This window comes from Sciurus carolinensis, chromosome 6 (genome assembly GCF_902686445.1).
Source record: "Sciurus carolinensis chromosome 6, mSciCar1.2, whole genome shotgun sequence".
NCBI lineage: Eukaryota > Metazoa > Chordata > Mammalia > Rodentia > Sciuridae > Sciurus > Sciurus carolinensis.
Genome location: NC_062218.1, coordinates 104196813 through 104216340, shown reverse-complemented (window position 1 = coordinate 104216340; position 19528 = coordinate 104196813). Strand labels below are relative to the sequence as shown.

The 19528-nt window shown below is 35.2% G+C and overlaps 1 protein-coding gene across 1 annotated transcript in view; it reads left to right on the top strand.

Moving 5' to 3' along the window:
• Positions 1–19528, top strand: part of Lars1 (leucyl-tRNA synthetase 1) — a 72186-nt gene that overhangs the window by 6492 nt on the left and 46166 nt on the right. The window contains exons 2-5 of the mRNA XM_047555806.1: positions 10239–10357; positions 12956–13043; positions 13522–13602; positions 16858–16995. Coding sequence (XP_047411762.1) covers positions 10239–10357; positions 12956–13043; positions 13522–13602; positions 16858–16995 — 426 coding nt within the window. The remainder of the gene's footprint in view (positions 1–10238; positions 10358–12955; positions 13044–13521; positions 13603–16857; positions 16996–19528) is intronic.

Here is a 19528-nt window from a genome sequence, read left to right as displayed (position 1 = left end):
AAAAAAAAGTTGTTTTGTGGTCTAAATCAGCATGTAGATGAAAAGATGGCTGGTAGCAGCAATGGAAAGGAGTGAAGAGGTGCTGGGGCTTATTCTTTCTGGGAAAAGGAAATACTTTATGTAACCATACGTAGTTTCATGAAAACTAAGAAGTTTGTATTTCTTAGTAACTTGATTCAAATGTGCAACCTAGCTCTTAGTCCATGTTATTTCTTTATGGCCACAATGTACAAAAATTGGAATTCACTTTTTTATTCAAAATTATTTATCAAGTGCTGTTATAAGGTGAACATTGAGGAGATAATGAGAAGCAAGACAGTTCTTACCATGAAGAAACTTATAGTCTGGTGGGGGAAACATATTAGGATTAGTGCTATGTGATTAGTGCTTGCATAGGGGACATATTGATGATAGGTAGGAACATATTTTTTTATTTTTTATTTTTTTAAATTTATTTTTATTGTAAACAAATGGGATACATGTTGTTTCTGTTTGTACATGGAGTAACAGCATACCATTTGTGTAATCATACATTTACATAGGGTAATGATGATCGATTCATTCTGTTATTTTTTCCTTCCCCCCACCCCTCCCACCCCTCTTTTCCCTCTATACAGTCCTTCCTTCCTCCATTCTTGCCCCCTCCCATCCCCCATTATGTGTCATCATCCGCTTATCAGCGAGATCATTCGTCCTTTGGTTTTTTGAGGTTGGCTTATCTCACTTAGCATGATATTCTCCAATTTCATCCATTTGCCTGCAAATGCCATAATTTTATCATTCATTATGGCTGAGTAATATTCCATTGTATATATATATATATATATATATATATATACCACAGTTTTTTATTCATTCGTCAATTGAAGGACATCTAGGTTGGTTCTACAATATGGCTATAGTGAATTGAGCAGCTATGAACATGATGTGGCTGTACCTTTGTAGTATGCTGATTTTAAGTCCTTTGGGTATAGGCCAAGGAGTGGGATAGCTGGGTCAAATGGTGGGTCCATTCCAAGTTTTCTAAGGAATCTCCACACTGCTTTCCAGAGTGGCTGCACTAATTTGCAGCCCCACCAGCAATGTATGAGTGTACCTTTTTCCCCATATCCTCTCCAACACCTGTTGTTGCTTGTATTCTTGATAATCACCATTCTAATTGGGGTGAGATGAAATCTTAGTGTAGTTTTGATTTGCATTTCTCTTATTACTAGAGATGTTGAACATTTTTTCATATGTTTGTTGATTGCTTGTAGATCTTCTGTGAAGCGTCTGTTCATTTCCTTAGCCCATTTGTTGATTGGGTTATTTGTATTCTTGGTGTAGAGTTTTTTGAGTTCTTTATAGATTCTGGAAATTAGTGCTCTATCTGAAGTATGAGTGGCAAAGATATTCTCCCACTCTGTAGAGTCTCTCTTCACATTGCTGATAATTTCCTTTGCTGAGAGAAAGCTATTCAGTTTGAATCTGTCCCAGTTATTGATTCTTGCTTTTATTTCTCGTGCTATGGGAGTCCTGTTAAGGAAGTCTGATCCTAAGCCTACAAGGTGAAGATTTGGACCTACTTTTTCTTCTATAAGATGCAGGGTTTCTGGTCTGATTTCAAGGTCCTTGATCCATTTTGAGTTGAGTTTTGTGCAGGGTGAGAGATAGGGGTTTAGTTTCATTCTGTTGCATATGGTTTTCCAGTTTTCCCAGCACCATTTATTGAAGAGGCTATCTATTCTCCATTGCATATTTTTGGCACCTTTGTCTAGTATGAGAAAATTGTATTTATTTGGGTTTGTGTCTGTGTCCTCTATTCTGTACCATTGATCTACCTGTCTGTTTTGGTGCCAATTCCATGCCGTTTTTGTTACTGTTGCTTTGTAGTATAGTTGAAGTTGTGTTATTGCGATACCCCCTGTTTCATTCTTCCTGCTAAGAATTGCTTTAGCTATTCTGGGTTTCTTATTCTTCCAGCTGAATTTCATGCTAGCTAGCTCTATTTCTGTAAGGTACATCATTGGGATTTTAATTGGAATTGCATTGAATCTTTATAGCACTTTTGGTAGTATGGCCATTTTGACAATATTAATTCTGCCTATCCAAGAACATAGGAGATCTTTCCATCTTCTAAGGTCTTCTTCAATTTCTTTCTTCAACGTTTTGTAGTTTTCATTGTAGAGATCTTTTACCTCTTTGGTTAGATTGATTCCCAAATATTTTATTTTTTTTTTTTGAGGCTATTGCAAATGGAGTTGGTTTCCTCATTTCCCTTTCAGATGTTTTGTCGCTTGCGTATAAAAATGCTTTAGATTTATGCATGTTGATTTTATAGCCTGCTATTTTGCTGAATTCGTTGATGAGGTCTAGAAGTTTTCTGGAGGAGTTTTTTGGATCCTCTAAATATAGAATCATGTCATCAGCAAATAGTGACAGCTTAAGTTCCTCTTTTCCTATTCATATCCCTTTAATTTCTTTAGTCTGCCTAATTGCTCTGGCTAGAGTTTCGAGGACAATGTTGAATAGAAGTGGTGAAAGAGAACCACTGTCTTGTTCCCGTTTTTAAAGGGAATGGTTTCAGTTTTTCTCCATTAAGAATGATGTTGGCCATGGGCTTAGCATAAATAGCCTTTATGATGTTCAAGTATGTTCCTACTATCCCTGTTTTTTCTAGTGTTTTGAACATGAAGCGGTGTTGTATTTTGTCGAATGCTTTTTCTGCGTCAATTGATATAACCATATGATTCTTATCCTTAAGTCTATTGACATGATGGGTTACATTTATTGATTTACAGATGTTAAACCATCCTTGCATTCCAGGGATGAACCCCACTTGATCGTGGTGCACGATTTTCTTAATATGTTTTTGGATATGGCTTGCCAATATTTTGTTAATGATCTTTGCATCTATATTCATCAAGGATATTGGTCTAAAATTTTCTTTCCTTGATGTGTCTTTTCCTTGTTTGGGTACGAGGGTGATATTAGCTTCATAGAATGAGTTCGATAGAGTACCCTCCTTTTCTATTTCCTGGAATACTTTGAGAAGGATTGGAATGAGTTCTTCTTTGAAGGTCTTGTAGAACTTGGCTGAGAATCCGTCTGGTCCTGGGCTTTTCTTGGATGGTAGATTTTTAATGGCTTCTTCTATTTCATTGCTTGATATTGATCTGTTTAAATTGTGTATGCCCTCCTGGTTCAGTTTGGGAGGAGCATATGTCTCTAGAAATTTGTCAATGTCTTCAGTAGATTCTCCTTTTTTGGAATACAGATTTTTGAAGTAGCTTCTCATTATGTTATGTATCTCAGTGGTGTCTGTCGTGATATATCCTTTTTCATCATGAATTTTAGTAGTTTGAGTTTTCTCTCTCCTCTTTGTTAGTGTGGCTAAGGGTTTGTCTATTTTGTTTACTTTTTTTCGAAGAACCAACTTTTTGTTTTGTCAATTTTTTAAATTGTTTCTTTTGTTTCAATTTCATTAATTTCAGCTCTGATTTTAATTATTTCCTGTCTTCTACTACTTTTGCTGTTATTCTGTTCTTCTTTTTCTAGGGCTTTGAGCTGTAATGTTAGGTCATTTAGTTGTTGACCCTTCATTCTTTTCTGGAATGCGCTCCATGCAATGAATTTTCCTCTTAGTACCGCTTTCATAGTGTCCCAGAGATTTTGATATGTTGTATCGTTGTTCTCATTGACCTCTAAAATTTTTTTTTATCTACTCTCTAATGTTTTCTGTTATCCATGTTTTATTCAATAGCATATTATTTAGTCTCCAGGTGTTGGTGTAATTTCTGTTTTTTATTTTGTCATTGATTTCTACTCTCAGTCCATTATGATCTGATAGAATACAAGGCAGTATCTCTATTTTTTTGCATTTCCTAAGGACTGCTTTGTGGTATAACATATGGTCTATTTTCGAGAAGATTCCATGTGCTGCTGAGAAGAAAGTGAATCCGCTCATTGATGTATGGAATATTCTATATATGTCTATTAAGTCTAGGTTATTGATTATGTTATTGAGTTCTATGGTTTCTTTGGTTGGTTTTTGCTTGGAAGTTCTATCTAGTGGTGACAGTGGTGCGTTAAAGTCACCCAGAATTATTGTGTTGTGGTCTATTTGATTCTTGAAATTGAGAAGAATTTGTTTGATGTACAGGAGTGCACCATTGTTTGGGACATAAATATTTACTATTGTTATGTCATCCTGATTTATGGTTCCTTTAAGCAGTATGAAATGTCCTTCTTTATCCCTTCTAACCAACTTTGGCTTGAAGTCCACTTTATTTGCTGTAAGGATGGAAACCCTCACTTTTTTACTGAGTCCATCTGCGTGGTAGGTTTTTTCCCATCCTTTCACCTTTAGTCTGTGGATGTCTTTTTCTATGAGATGAGTCTCTTGCAGCAGCATATTGTTGGGTCTTTCTTTTTAATCCATTCTGCCAGTCTTTGTCTTTTGATTGATGAGTTTAGGCCATTAACGTTCAGGGTTATTATTGAGATATGATTTGTATTCCGTCATTTGGGCTTATTTTTGGTTTTTAAGTTGGCTTGGTTTCTCCTTCGAGTGGTTTTTCTATAAGGTAGTTCGTTCCTTTGCTGACTTCCATTGTTGTTTTTCATTTCCTCCTCATGGAATATTTTGTTGAGAACATTCTGTAGTGCAGGTTTTCTATTTGTAAATTCTTTTAACTTTTGTTTATCATGGAAGGATTTTATTTCATCTTAAATCTGAAGGTTAGTTTTGCTGGATATAGGATTCTTGGTTGGCAACCATGTTCTTTCAGAGCTTGAAATGTGTTGTTCCAGGCCCTTCTAGCTTTTAGAGTCTGGGTTGAGAAGTCGGCTGCTATCCATATTGGTCTCCCCCTATGTGTAATCTGATGCTTTTCTCTTGTGGCCTTCACAATCCTATCTTTATTTTTAAATGTTAGGCAATTTCATTATAATGTGCCTTGGTGTGAATCTGTTGTGATTTTGTGCATTTGGTGTTCTGTAAATCTCTTGTATTTGATTTTCCATTTCATTCTTCAGGTTTGGGAAATTTTCCGATATTATTTCATTGAATAGGTTGTTCATTCCTTTGGTTTGTTTCTCTAAGCCTTCCTCAATCCCAATAATTCTTAAATTTGGTCTTTTCATGATGTCCCATAGTTCTTGGAGATTCCGTTCATGATTTCTTTTTTTTTTTTTTTAATATTTTTATTGGTTATTGCTGAACCTTTATTTTATTTATTTACTTATATATGGTGCTGAGGATAGAACTCAGTGCCTCACACATACTGTGCAAGCGCTCTACCACTGAGCCACAACCCCAGCCCCCGTTCATGATTTCTTACCATCTTCTCTATTTGGGCAACTTTATTTTCAAGATTAAATATTTTGTCCTCATTGTCTGAGGTTCTGTCTTCCAAGTGGTCTAGTTTTTTGGTGATGCTTTCCATTGAGTTTTTTATTTGGTTTATTGTCTCCTTCATTTCAAGAATTTGTTTGTTTGTTTGTTTGTTTTTTTGAGAATCTATCTCTTTTTTAAAATGATCTTTTGCTTCCTGCAGGTGCTCTTTCAGCTTATTGGTATTATCATTCATTGCCTGCATTTGCTCTCTTATCTCATCCTTTGCTTCGTGAATCATCTTAATCATGTATAATCTGAAGTCCTTTTCTGACATTTCTTCTAACATACTGTCATTGGATTCTATTAATATAGAATCTAGATTTGTTTGGATCATTTTCTTCCCTTGTTTTTTCATGTTCACGTATCTTTCCCTCTAGCAGTGCAGATCTGGGATATTGCAGATATCTCCCTATAGGCTTATAGTGGCCCTATAGGTTTCTAAAACTTTTTCTTTAAGGGGAGATCAACATTAGTAGTGCCCAATTCAGACACTATGCAATCCTAGACCAAATAGCCCCTATGAGAACAATAACAAAATTGTCATAATAAACAGAATGAGTTCAAATATTATCTTCAGTAAAACAAACAGATTTGCAATAAGGTCTGCAGTTTCTAATGGAGGACAAAGAGGATGCAGAGGGATGTAGAATGTGTCTGTTAATGGGATAAGAAAAGAATATACAGAAGTTCTAGATAATAGAAAGTGTGAGAGTGTAATCAAAAGAAATTGGATGTTAGCATGCAAAAAAGGGAGAAAGAGACTGAGGGAACAGGTAAACAAAAGGAAAAGAGAGCAAGAAAAATAAAGAAATAAAAATTTAAATTTTTTCAATAAGGAGAAAAAAGAAAATCTACAGTATAACAGTCATATAGTAATGAAACTTCCCAGAGTTCAGTAGCCTGATGCATGAGAGGTGCCTGACAATGAACTTCAAGTCTCCAGCAGGCATCTCAGGATGGGATTTGCCCCACCTAAAGATCAGAGCTCCAGCTTCCAGGATTATCCAAGATGGCCGCTCTGGCTTCCAAATGTTTTGGCAATTGGGGAGCTGCAGCTCAGGGTGTGGACGTGGTCAGCTGGAGGTCCTGGAGGTGGGGAGCAGTTGGTTAGGCAGGGGTCCTGGAGTTTGGGTGTGTTTGGTGTGGTTGCAGGATCCTGGAGGCCAGGTGCAGTTGGTCTGGGGTCCTGGTGATAGGGTGCAGTCAGGTGGTCTGGGGTTCCTGGCGACAGGGAGCAGTCAGTTGATGTGAGGGTCCCAGACGCAGGGAGTGATCGGTTGGGCTGAGCGATCTTAGAGATGGGGCTCAGTCAGTCCGCCAGGGGTCCTATGGGGCCTGGCTGTTGTCTCAAAATGGCGGCAGCCACGAGTAATCAAACCTGCAGATACTGTAATAGTGAACTTCCAGGCAATGGCAGGCAGCTGGTGCTCCACTGGTGGTCAGCGATCAGTTTGCTGACTGTTGTCGGACAATTGGGAGGTGAACCTTGTGCGTTGGGTGATGGATAGGTGTAAGGCAGGCGATGGACAGGCTAGAGGTAGGCAAATGGCGGATGATAGGTGCCTGACAGTGAGCAATCTGCACTCAAAAAAGGCATTGATATGCTGGCAGACTGCAGGTGGTCACAGCAGACAAATGGGGTAAACAGCAGGGGATCAATAAGCAGCAAAAACTGCCTCACCAAGAAACAGATATCCTCTGCTTCAAACCGGAGTTATGGAGCGACAAGAAATGCAGCCTTCCTCTAGTCCGCCATCTTGGATCCCAGGAACATATTAAGAGGGATATTTTGTGAACTTTTGGAGAATCGAGGCAGGTAATTAGCTGAGACCTGAAGAATGAGATGGTTAGGCAGCTAGACAAATAGATTCCTCGGGTAGGGCAGAGTGAATAGTTTGAACAAAGACCCAGAGGTGAGAGGGAGTGTGACATGTTTGGGGAAATGCAGATGGTCTGATAGGCCTAGAGTGGCAAGTGTTGGATGGGGGTCAGGGAGGGGGAGAGTGAGAATGGCCTTGAACACAATGTTTGAAAGTATGGACTTTATCTTATGAGCAATAGTGAACCTCTAGAGGGGGATTGACTTGATCAGGTAAGAATTTTGATTTGATTTCTGTACATAGCAATTATGATCTGTTCAGGATTTTTAGAAACAGTAATTTACTTGTTACTTTCATTTTCCTTTTGTTCTTGTTATGCCCATGACTTTTCAAATTATGGAATACTTTTACATTTCCTCTCTACTTTTGAGGCAAGGCTCTTACTTAAATCCATTGGACTGACATTTTATTTTTCTATTGATTATACTTGTCTTTGATTTTAAAGTTGCTTAAAAATAAAAGATATTAAACTATTCTTTGATTTAAATAAATAAAATGAAAAATGGTAAAAACAGTCCACTAATTTATACTAGAATCTTACTTGATTTTAATACTTTAATCATGTGTGACATAATGATGTTTCAGTCAATGACAGACTGAATATAGGTGGTGGGCCCATATGATTATATAACCTAGTGATGGCACAGCTATCTTATTTTGTGTAAGTACACTCCATGAAGTTTGCACAATAATGAAATTGCCTAAGAATGCCTTTCTTAGAGTGTGTTCCCATTGTTTTAAGTGACATGTGACTGTATTATTAGTTATTACATAATATATAAAGATTTAAGATAGTTATTAGAGAAATAGGTGTTTTTGATCATAGAAATTTTTTAATATAATAAACTTTGTATTTGTGTAATCATTTAAAATAGTTGTCTAAAAAGGTACTATATCTGTGATGTGATAAGGTTTTGGTACTAGGGATTAACCCAGGGAGCTTAACCACTGCGCTACATCCTCAGCCCTTTTTTATTTTTTATTTTGAGACGGGGTCTTGTTAAATTGTTGAGGCTGGCTCTGAGGGAGAGGAAGCATTTATTAAATTGCTGTGCACCAGGGCAGAGGAAAGCATGTTTAAAGGAGACTGAGATCCAGATGTTAGTTGACTTGGTGATGGCATCGTCTAGTAGGTTGTAGAAGTATAAGTAGAAGAGCCAGGTATTTTTTCATTTTAAAATGCTACAGAATCTGGAAATGGTAGTATGTAAGAAGTGTAAGAAAGCCAGGTATGGTAGTGTATGCCTGTGAACCCAATGACTTGGGAGTCAAAGGCTGGAGGATCTCAAGTTTGGGGCCAGACTTGGCAGTTTAGAGACTCTATCTCAATATGAAAAATAAAAAGGTCTAGGGACGTAGCCCCATCCCCTGGCTGGGTTCAATCCCCAGTATCAAAAAAAAAAAAAAAAAAAAAAAAAAAAAAAAAGTGGAAGAAAATCTAATTTGGGGGTTCAAATTTATACTAGAAAATAAGATTGTAGAAACTAATGCTGATTTTTTTCAAAATAGAACTAGGTTTGTGTCTGGTCCATTGACATTCAGTTTTCCCATGTGATTGTTCTGTAAGTCTGTTCCACTTCTTGTTAGCAGCTAAATCATTTTCATAGAGAGTAATACACTAAGAATGAAGTGCTATCCCTTTTCCCAAGGTGGAATGATTTTCTATGTTTTATTTTTTAATTTTTATCCAAGAGTGGTTTAAGTGATGATGGGATGTTGCCTGGTAGATTTAGTATACTAAGAGACTTGCTTCTTATTTTCTATTTCATTTAATTCTAGATTAGCAGGCTATTAAGCATTTTAGAGAGAAGTTCTTCATTAGTGCTTCCCTAAAACAAAACTAGATGACTAATCGTCCCTCATCCTCCACCCGTTGGGGCCCAGCATCCTCCTTTGGTGGGCATAATTGCAGGTTGGCAAGCAGACAGAACTCTATCCTATACTTAAAAAGTATTTATATATTTTAACTGAATAAATAGGAAACATTTGGTGACAGTGTTACATCGTAGTATCTAATTTAAAAAAAGTATTTCAAAAGATTTTTACATATTTAAGTAATTTTTTATTTTAAAGATTTGAAGTGGACAGGGCATGATAACCCTAATTTATTTTATTTTATTTTTTATGTATGAGTAAAACTTTGTGTTCTGAGGGTAGAAGACACAGCTTAGGTAGAAAAATATTTTGAATATCACACACATTCAGAGTAGTCCTGTGATTCAATTCTCATATCTCTTTTTTAAAAATTTGAATTTGTTTTAATTGATACATAAAAACATAAAAATTATGCATTTTAATACATATTAACAGGATATCATGTGGTGTTTCATTACACTTAAACATTGTAATCAGGTTAAACATTTCTATCCCCTCAAATACTTATCACTACTTTGTGGCAAAAACATTTAAAATTGTGTCTTTTAACTTTTTGAGATACATAGTACACAATTGCTATGTGTAGTTACTTTATTGCAACAGAGCACTGAAACTAATTATTAAATGTAACCTAGTACCCATTGACTGACCTCTCCCTATTCCTCCTCCTACCTACTCTCTGTGGCCTTTGGCAACTACCATTTTACTCTCAGTTTCTCTTTTCTTTTTTTCTTTTTTCTTTTTTTTTTTTTTATTTGTTGGCACTGGAGCTTAAACCCAGGGATGTTCTACTGCTGAACTGTGTCCATAGTCTTGTTTATTTTTAATTTTGAGTCAGGGACCATTAAGTTGTCAAAACTAGCCTTGAACTTGTCATCCTCCTGCCTCATCCTCTCGAGTGACTGGGATTACAGGTGTGCCAGTGTGCCTGGCTACTCAACTTCTTAGAGATTAATAACTAATTTTTAGTTGTTCATTTCTATTTTAAGATAACTATGGATCTGTGGGCAGCTCAATTCTGTGTGAATCCGATTCCTTTTTTTTTTTTTTAAACCAAGCCTGCTAAAGTGTAGAATGGATTATTCTATTTCTTTTGTGTCTAATAGGAAAGAAAAGGAACTGCCAAAGTAGACTTTTTGAAGAAGATTGAGAAAGAAATCCAACAGAAATGGGATACTGAGAAAGTGTTTGAGATTAATGCATCTGATTTAGAAAAGCAGACCAGGTAAGTGATTGTGGAGTTCTGTACATGAGTGTGCAGATGTGGAACAGATAAGTCAGAAACTGTAATCAGGTTAAACATAACTATCTCTTCAAATATTTATCTAATGTCTGAAATTGGCTGAAGGACTTGACTTCTACTCTCTGCATTCGAATTAAAATCTTCTGTGGAATTCTTAGAGATTCTTCTATATACAGTGTTTTTGTTTTTTTCTTTTTTGTGGTACTGGGGATCCAACCCAGGGCCTTCCACATCCTAGGCAAGCAAGCACTCTACCACTGAACTGCATCCCAAGCCTCTAAACTACTATTTTTCATATTTAGATAAGCCAGAAGTTTTAACTTAACTAATAAAATGAAATTATTCTACAACACTCAAAATGATAATTATCTCCAAAGACACAAAATAAAAGTTTGAAGGGTTTTTGAGGATTTAAAAAAAAATTTTTTTAAAGTTACAGATGGACTCAGTACCTTTATTTTGTTTATTTATTTTTATATGGTGCTGAGGATCAAACCCAGTGCCTTACACATGCTAGGCAAGTTCTCTACCACTGAGCACAACCCCAGCCCAGAGGATTATTTCACAAATTTTATATTGTCTTGATGCTGAGATGATTTTAAGACGTTAGATAGTAATACAATATTGGGGGAAAACAAAAACAAAATGTCCTTTGAAACATTGCCATAATAAACATATACATCAATTACAAGATGTATCCCAATTTCAGATACGTTAAAATGTAGAAAAATGTACTTCCTTCAAATTTAGGAAACACAGGAGCTATAGTAGCTAACATTGAAGACTTACTTGGCTAGGAAACACACCTTGGATTTTACATATATATTCTTATTTAATCTTTAAAGTAAATGATTATTTTATCTCTATTTTTCAGATGAGGAAACAGACACAGAGAGACTAAGTAACCAGATCAGGGTTGAATAACTAGGAATAGCTAGGAATTCACAGGGTCTGGACTTGTTTTTAGGACTTTCTATTTTTTTTTTTTTCTATACCAGGAATAGAACCCAGGGGCACTCAACCACTGAGCCACATCCCCAGCCCTATTTTGTATTTTATTTAGAGATAGGGTCTCAATAAGTTGCTTAGTGCCTTGCTTTCGCTGAGGCTGGCTTTGAACTTGATCCTCCTGCCTCAGCCTCCCCGGCTGCTGGGATTACAGGTGTGCTCCACCGTGCCCAGCAGGACTTTCTAATTCTAAAGTCTATATTCCTTACTACTTAACTATACTCTAATAGAATATATATAGTATTTTTTGTTTTTTAAAGAGAAAGAATACCATAATACAGTTTCTGATGTTATACTTTATAGTTTGAAGCTTCTTTTTGGTTTTAGAATTTTGGTCAACTTTAAGATACTGAAAGTAGTCCAAAAGTGAACCAAAAAAGATGATTTGTTCCATGAAAGAGAATGACCTGTGGGTATGTGTATCAATGCTAGGTAATAAAGTGTTGAGTGAAAAAAGCAAATTGTAGAAGTCTTTATAGAGTATATCATGTTTTATGTAAGATCTACAAGTGAGTAAAGCTAAATGATATATTGTTTAAGGACATGGATATATATGCACACTCTTCAAAAGAAAGGTAATGATATAAGCAAATTTCAGGATATTGGTTATCCCTAGTGGAAGAGTGGGGAAGGACACACATAGTAGCTTCAGTGGGTTTATAACTTGGATAGTGCATTTACAAGTGCTGCATAGCATATATGTTATATATATGTTTTCTACTCCTTTAGTCTATATAATATAGCATATGTATGCCACATAGCATATGTATGTTAGATGTACTTCATGAGGATAAAGAATGTCACATAATAAACAGCATTAAAAAGGTGTTCTTTAAATAAATCTACCACATATATATCTTGTAATACTAAGGATGTTTTATTTTACTTAAGGGACTTTGAATTGCTTTATATATATCTAGTGAATACAGATCTCATTTAATCAGTAAAATATTAAATTTATACAGACTTCCTAAGAGTATTGAATTTATTTTTATTATTAAATCAAGTATTTTAGCTTAAGTTAAACCTTTGGAATTTGCTACAAAGATGTTTATTTCTGCTTTTTATTGTTTTGTTTTTTTCACCCCACTAAAGATTTTTTTTTCTTTTTTTCTTTTTTCTCTTTTTCCTTGGTATTAGGGATTGAACCCAGGAGTTTTTACCCCTGAGCTACATTCCCTGCCATGTTTATTTTTTATTTTGAGACAGTGTCTTGCTGAGTTTCTTAGGGCTTCATTAAATTCCTGAGGCTGGCCTCAAACTTGTGATCCTCCTGCCTCAGACTTTTGTTTGGTGAGATTACAGGCACATGCCACCGCACCTAGTCAAAGATTTTTTTTCTTGGTTTTTTTCTTACTTGCAAATGTATTATTCTTTGAAAATCAAAAGGGAGTTTCGGTTTTAGAGAGCTTTTAATCTCTGGATTTATTAATTTACTTTTACTTGTCTTTTAAATAACTAAAATTTAAACAAGTTATTTATATTAAACATTCCCCACACCCCATCCCTCACTGTAAAAGAAATGTGACATTTTCATTCCTGAACTTTCTTTTTCACATGATTGTTTTACAGCAAGGGCAAGTACTTTGCAACCTTCCCATATCCATATATGAATGGCCGTCTGCATTTGGGACATACATTTTCTTTATCCAAGTGTGAGGTAAAGCTTCTTATACATTTAAATAATGGGATGGTATCCTTAATAATACTATTTTGAAGAAAATGGCGTATGTAGAAATTGCTTTCTGTTAAAGGAACTTAGAATTCCTTAATTTTAAGCATAAATTTCATGTTTAGTTGATGTAATTTTCACACTTAATTTTCTTTCTTTTTTTTTTTTTTTGGTGCTGGGGATTGAACCGAGAGCCTTATGCTTGCAAGGCAAGCACTCTACCAACTAAGCTATATCCCCAGCCTTCTGAATTTTCATATGTATATATTTGTGCAGCGTTCTAGGCATGTATGCATGTGACAAAACAACAAAAAGAATAGTGCACTAGAATTTTGGAATGACTATAAAATCTAACTGATGTTCTAAGGGAAGATAAGAATAAAGCTAATGTTCTTCATGAAAAATTAGCATTTTGAATTTGTCTCCCATTTATATTTGTAATTTAAATTTCAATTTCTTTCTATAGTTTGCAGTAGGGTACCAGAGACTAAAAGGAAAAAATTGTCTGTTTCCCTTTGGTTTACATTGTACGGGGATGCCTATTAAGGTAAGATTGCTTATAGGATGGTTTCTACTTCTTTTAGTTTAGAGCAAATATTAATATCTAATTCAAGATCTTGATATAGAATTTCCAAATACTGCTATCTTAAAATGTCTTGTGAAATTTCTTGAATTTATTGTGGTGAAGATTAATTTAAAAAAACATTTGAAGCCAGATACAGTGGTGCATGCCTAAAATCTCAGTGACTCTGGAGGCCGAGTCAGGAGTATCACAAATTTGAGGCCAGCCTTGGCAACTTATAAAGACCTATAAATACATAAACACTAACATTTGAAATACTACTTAAATAAAAGGTATACACTAAGGTCTAAGTGATTTCTATTTTGATGTCTTTTAGATGTCTTATTTATTCATGTCTATGTTGAAATTGTTATTTCTAACCAGCAAAATGTACTGTGATTTGTGCATTTGTGACATATATAGAATGTTGGCATAAATTACTAAAGAGTTGTATCATATTTTGCTTTCTTATTTATTTATTGATTGATTGATTTTAGTACTGGGGTTTGAACTGAGAGTCACTACCATTGATCTAGATTCGCAGGCCTTTCTATTTTTTTAAAACTAGTTTTAATTTTAGATGAACACAGTATCTTTTTTTTTAATTTATTTTTATGTGATTTTGAGGATTGAACCCAGTGCCTCACACGTGCTAGGTAAGCTCTCTACCACTGAGCCACAATCCCAGCCCTCTGTTTTTTATTTTAAGACAGAATCTTGCTAAGTTGTCAGTGCTGGCCTTGAACTTGGAATCCTTCTGCCTCAGCCTTCTGAATCTATGGGATTATAGGTGTGTGCCATTGAGACTAGCTTGATCATTTTTGTAAATGTCTTTATTTGTTGTAAACTTACATTAGAAGTAATTCTCAATGAGTAATGAGCCAGGAAATTAGAGTTGAAAAAAAAAATCCCCTAAATATAATGGGATTAGGAATTTCTTTTTATTTTTCAATCTTTCATTTTGAAGAATGTCAAACCTACAAAAAAGTTGAAAGAATAATACAGCAAACACTATTATATTCTTCACCTGTGGTTTCCAAGTCATACCCTATACTTGTATTAACATTGCCACATGTGCTTTAGTTCTGTTTCAACATAATCACATGTGCACCCATGCTCCCCACCTTTTTTTAACAGTCCTGTGGGTTGAACCCAGGGGCACTCTTGCACTGAGCTACATCCTCAGCCCTTTTTATTTTTTGTTTTGAGACAGTGTCTCACCAGGTTCCCCAGACTGGCCTTGAATTTGTGATCCTCCAACTTCAGCCTCCTGAGTAGCTAGGATTATATCCTAGCTATAGGTATATAGCTATTATATCCTAGCCTATAGGCACCAACTCCCACAACTTGCTCTTTCCCTTTTTCTATGAACTTTTTGAAAGTAAGTTGGAGGCATTATGGTGTTACACCCAAGTATTTCAGCATGTATCTCCTGAGAACATGGACATTCTTCTCCACCATTGCAGTCACATTATCCCTTCAAAGAAATTTGACATAGATGTAATATTATCATCTTTAATCTATGGCTAATTTCTTTATTTTTTAAAAAATTATATTTTAATATTTTAAAAATATTTTTTAGTTGTTGATGGACCTTTATTTTATTTATTTATTTATATGTGGTACTGAGAATCGAACTCAGTGCTTCACATATGCCAGGCAAGCACTGTACAACTGAGCCACAACCCCAGCCCCTAATCTATGGCAAATTTCCTTCCGTTTTTTTTTTTTTTTTTTTTTTTTTTTTTTCTATATTTTTAGTTGTAGATGAACACAATGTCTTTATTTTATTCATTTATTTATATGTGGTGTTCAGGATTGAACCCAGTGCCTCACACATGCTAGGCAAGTGCTCTACCACTGAGGTACAATGCCAGCCCTACTGTCCCAAGAAGTCCTTCCTGGGTATTAATTTTTCTTTTATTGGTCACCTGTTGAATTAGTTCTCTTTAGTGTATTTTAGTTGCTTTTCATGATATTGATGTTTTTGAAAAGTCTAGGTGAGTTATTTTGTGAAAGTCCCATAATATGAATTTTTTTATTGATTCTTCAAGATAAAATTTGACAAGAATTTTATGGTGATGAGATGTAAATTTCCCACTATATCATATCAAAAAGCATATAGTTGGCTGTTTTTCTCATTTTAATAATATTAATACCTCACAGATTTCTTCTTCTAAAAGTAACATTTTCCCTTGATAACTAAAAAGTAATCTTTGGGACCATAATTTGAGAACCTCTGAATATTCTGTTACTCAATAACTCAGTGGTTATCTTTTGATGATTTTTGTCTGTATTAATTATTGTATTTGGTGGTTGCAAAATGGTGACTGTCTGGCTTTATCTTTTGAATAACTGAAGCTCTTCTGAATTTAAACACTTTCTCCTTTTTTTTTTTTTTTATTTGTACTAGGGATTGAACTCAGTGGCATTTTGCCACTGAGCTACATCTCCCAGCCCTTTTTATTTTTTATGTTGAGACAGGGCCTTGCTAATTTGCTGAGGCTGAATTTGAACTAATCCTCCTGCCTTAGCTTCCCAAATTGCTGGGATTACAGGCATGCACCACCATGCCTGGTACCTCCTCAGTTATTACAATTCTTAATTCTATGTATATATTTTTCTCATAACTTTAACACTGTCTAGTTTCATCTTTGTTTTTGACAGTGGACTTGTTATGATATAATTGGTAATTGGCAAGAGTTGGGGCAGAAAGCCTAGGTTCACATGTTAGTTTTTTAGCCTGCTAGTTTAATAATCTTTGTTAAATCACTTTCTCAGTGTATTTTTTCTAATTTAATACTCGTCCTGTCTACCTAGCAGGTTGATGATGGTAAATAATGAACCATAGAAATTTAACTCTCACTACAAATACAGTGATCTTTAAATACAATAATTATTTAAATAAATGCTGGAATTAGCATCATTATTCAAAGTAGTATTATGTTTTATATATATTTGTTCTTCTGACACCTAGTATATAATATACTACATAGAATACTGTGGGTGTTGAATAAATGCTTGCTGAGGCAATCAGCAAAGAAAACAATTTATAAATTAGTGGATTTTGAGTTTTTTGATTTTGTTTTGTGTTATTTGAGTTTTCTGTGATAACCTACATATGTACAGGTATATGGCAAAAATATTCAGAAAGTGTCAGTGTTGGTTGGCCATAGAAACAACAGATACTAATTATTTCCTTGAGTTCTGAACTTCACCATCTCAAATGTTGTGTTATAGGCATGTGCTGATAAGTTGAAAAGAGAAATAGAACTGTACGGTTGCCCCCCTGATTTTCCAGATGAAGAAGAGGAAGAGGAAGAAATTGGTATTAAAACAGAGGATGTAATAATTAAGGATAAAGCTAAAGGAAAAAAGGTTTGGTGGTTGTGTTGAAGTTTTATATTTATATTTGTCTATTTATGCATTCTCTTTTTAGCCCATTGTGTGGCACATATAATGTTCTCAGTAATTTTAAAGAAGTATAAAATTATAATTGTCTTTCTGACTTTTTATTGCCTTTTCACTTTCTTTGAAAATACTTTTGATTTATAGAGGAGTTACGAGGCAGTACTGAGTTCTCTAAATCTGAACCCAGTTCCCCTAATGTTGTGTCTTATATGACTATGATATAATCCTCAAAATTAAGGAATTAATATTAGTCTGCATTATTTGGTAAACTAGAGACAAAATTCAGAATTCAAAAATCATTTGAATTCTACCTTTAAAAATTTTTTTTGTGGGGACTGGGGAGATAGCTCAGTTGGTAGAGTGCTAGTCCTGTAAGCACAAGGCCCTGGGTTCAATCCTCAGCACCACCAAAAAAAAGAAAAAAAAAATTTTTTTTCGTTGTTGTTGTAGATGGACAGAATATTTTTATTTATTTTTATGTGGTGCTGCTGAGGATTGCACCCAGTGCCTCATATGTGCTAGGCAAGTATTCTGCCACTGAACTTTTTTTCACTAATGTTCTTTTTTGTTCTAAGGTCCAATCTAGGCTCCCACATTGCATTTGGTTATTATGTCTCAGTACATCTCCTCAGTCTCCTCTATCTTCATTGTCTTCTGTGACTTTTGACATTATAAAGAGTATTCTTCAGCTAGATAATTTAGAGACTTAGTCTCTCTTTTTTGTTGTTGTTGCTATGACAGAATACCACAAACTGGATGATTTCTAATGACCAGAAACTCACTGACTCAGGTTCTGGAGACTGGGAAGTCCTAGATTAAGGGGCCAGCATCTGGTGAGGGTCTTCTTGCTGTGTCATCCATGATAGAAAGGCATTTAAATAGCAGAAGAGACAGTATGCAAACATGTGTGCAAAAAGGGGGGGACAGATTTGTTCTTTTATTTTTAAAGAACCCTCTCTTGTGGTTAATGGCACTAATAGATTAATGAGGACAGAGCTCCCATAGCCTATAACCTCTCGAAGGTTCCAACTCTTAATAATGTTAATAGGGGATTAAGTTTCCAACAGAAGCTTTGGGGAACACATTCAAATCATCATAGACTGTCCTGCAATTTGGGTTTGTCTGATTTTTTTTCTTATTTGATTAATATTACTGATTTTTGAAAAGAATGCCAGAGTGTTAATGTTTGCTTCTCATGTCAGCAAGTAGATGATGTTTTATTAGTGAAATTAACCATGATCTTTTTTTTTTTTTTTTTTTTTTGTGGCCCTGGGGATTGAACCCAGGGCCTCGTGCTTATGAGGTAAGCACTCTACCAACTGAGCTATATCCCCAGCCCCCATGATCATTTTGTTAAGGTGGTGTCTGCCAGGTATTTCTCCTTTAAAGATTTCATTTTTTCTCTTTATTATTATATATTTTGGGAGAGTTAATTGAAGCTAAACATTTACTCATTAATATTAGCATTCATCATTGGATCTTGCTTATAGTGGTATTCTAATGATGATTTTCTGTTTTTCTCATTTTTTCTGCATTTATTTAAAATTCTTCTGAAAGGATGATTTGTCGTTTTTCCCTAATTTACTTATTTATTCAATCTTTTTTATATCAGAGTGAAATTATATTTTATTCTTTGGGTTATAAACTGAACTATCAAGGTTTTGTGCGTGTGGTGGTGGTTATTACTCAAATTGTTCTAGTTTTGACCATTGGAAGTTTTTTTTTTTTTTGTATGGGGATTGAACCCAGGGACCCTTAACCACTGAGTCACATCCCCAACCTTTCTTACATTTTCTTTAGAGACAAAGTCTCACTGAGTTGCTTAGGGTCTTGCTAAGTTGCTGAGTCTGGCTTTGAACTCATGATCCTCCTGTCTCAGGCTCCCAAGCTACTGGAATTATAGGTGTGTGCCACTGCACCTGGCCATTTGGAAGTTCTTTTATGTTGATTCCTAGGTTAATTTAAATTTCCCATCTTATCTTTCTTTTTTATATATTTGTTACATTTTATTATTATTAGTTTTTCTTTTCGTGGTATTAGGCCACGAATCAGAGGTAGGTATCAGAGGCCCTCTACCACTGAGCCACACCCCTAACCCTTTTTATTTTATATTGAGACAGGATCTTGCCAAGTTCTTGCCAAGTTGCTGAAGCTGGCCACGACATTGTGATCCTTCTGCCTCATTCTAATGAATTGCTGGGATCGCAGGTGTGCGCCACTACACTAGGCTTCTTTCCTTTTTTTTTTTTTGCAGTGCTGGGAATTGAACCCAGGGCCTTGTGCTTGCAAGGCAAGCACTCTACCACCTGAGCTATCTCTCCAACCCTTCTTTCCTTTTTTAAAAAGCATTTTCTTACTTTCTGGTACCACAAGGTGCTGTCTTATATTTTCCATTTTAGCTGTTGAATCAACTACTTCTCCAAGAAATCCTTCTTCATTTGATTAAAAAATGATATTCAGAAACAGGTCTGAGTGCTAAGTATGCTCATTGCTGCTTTGA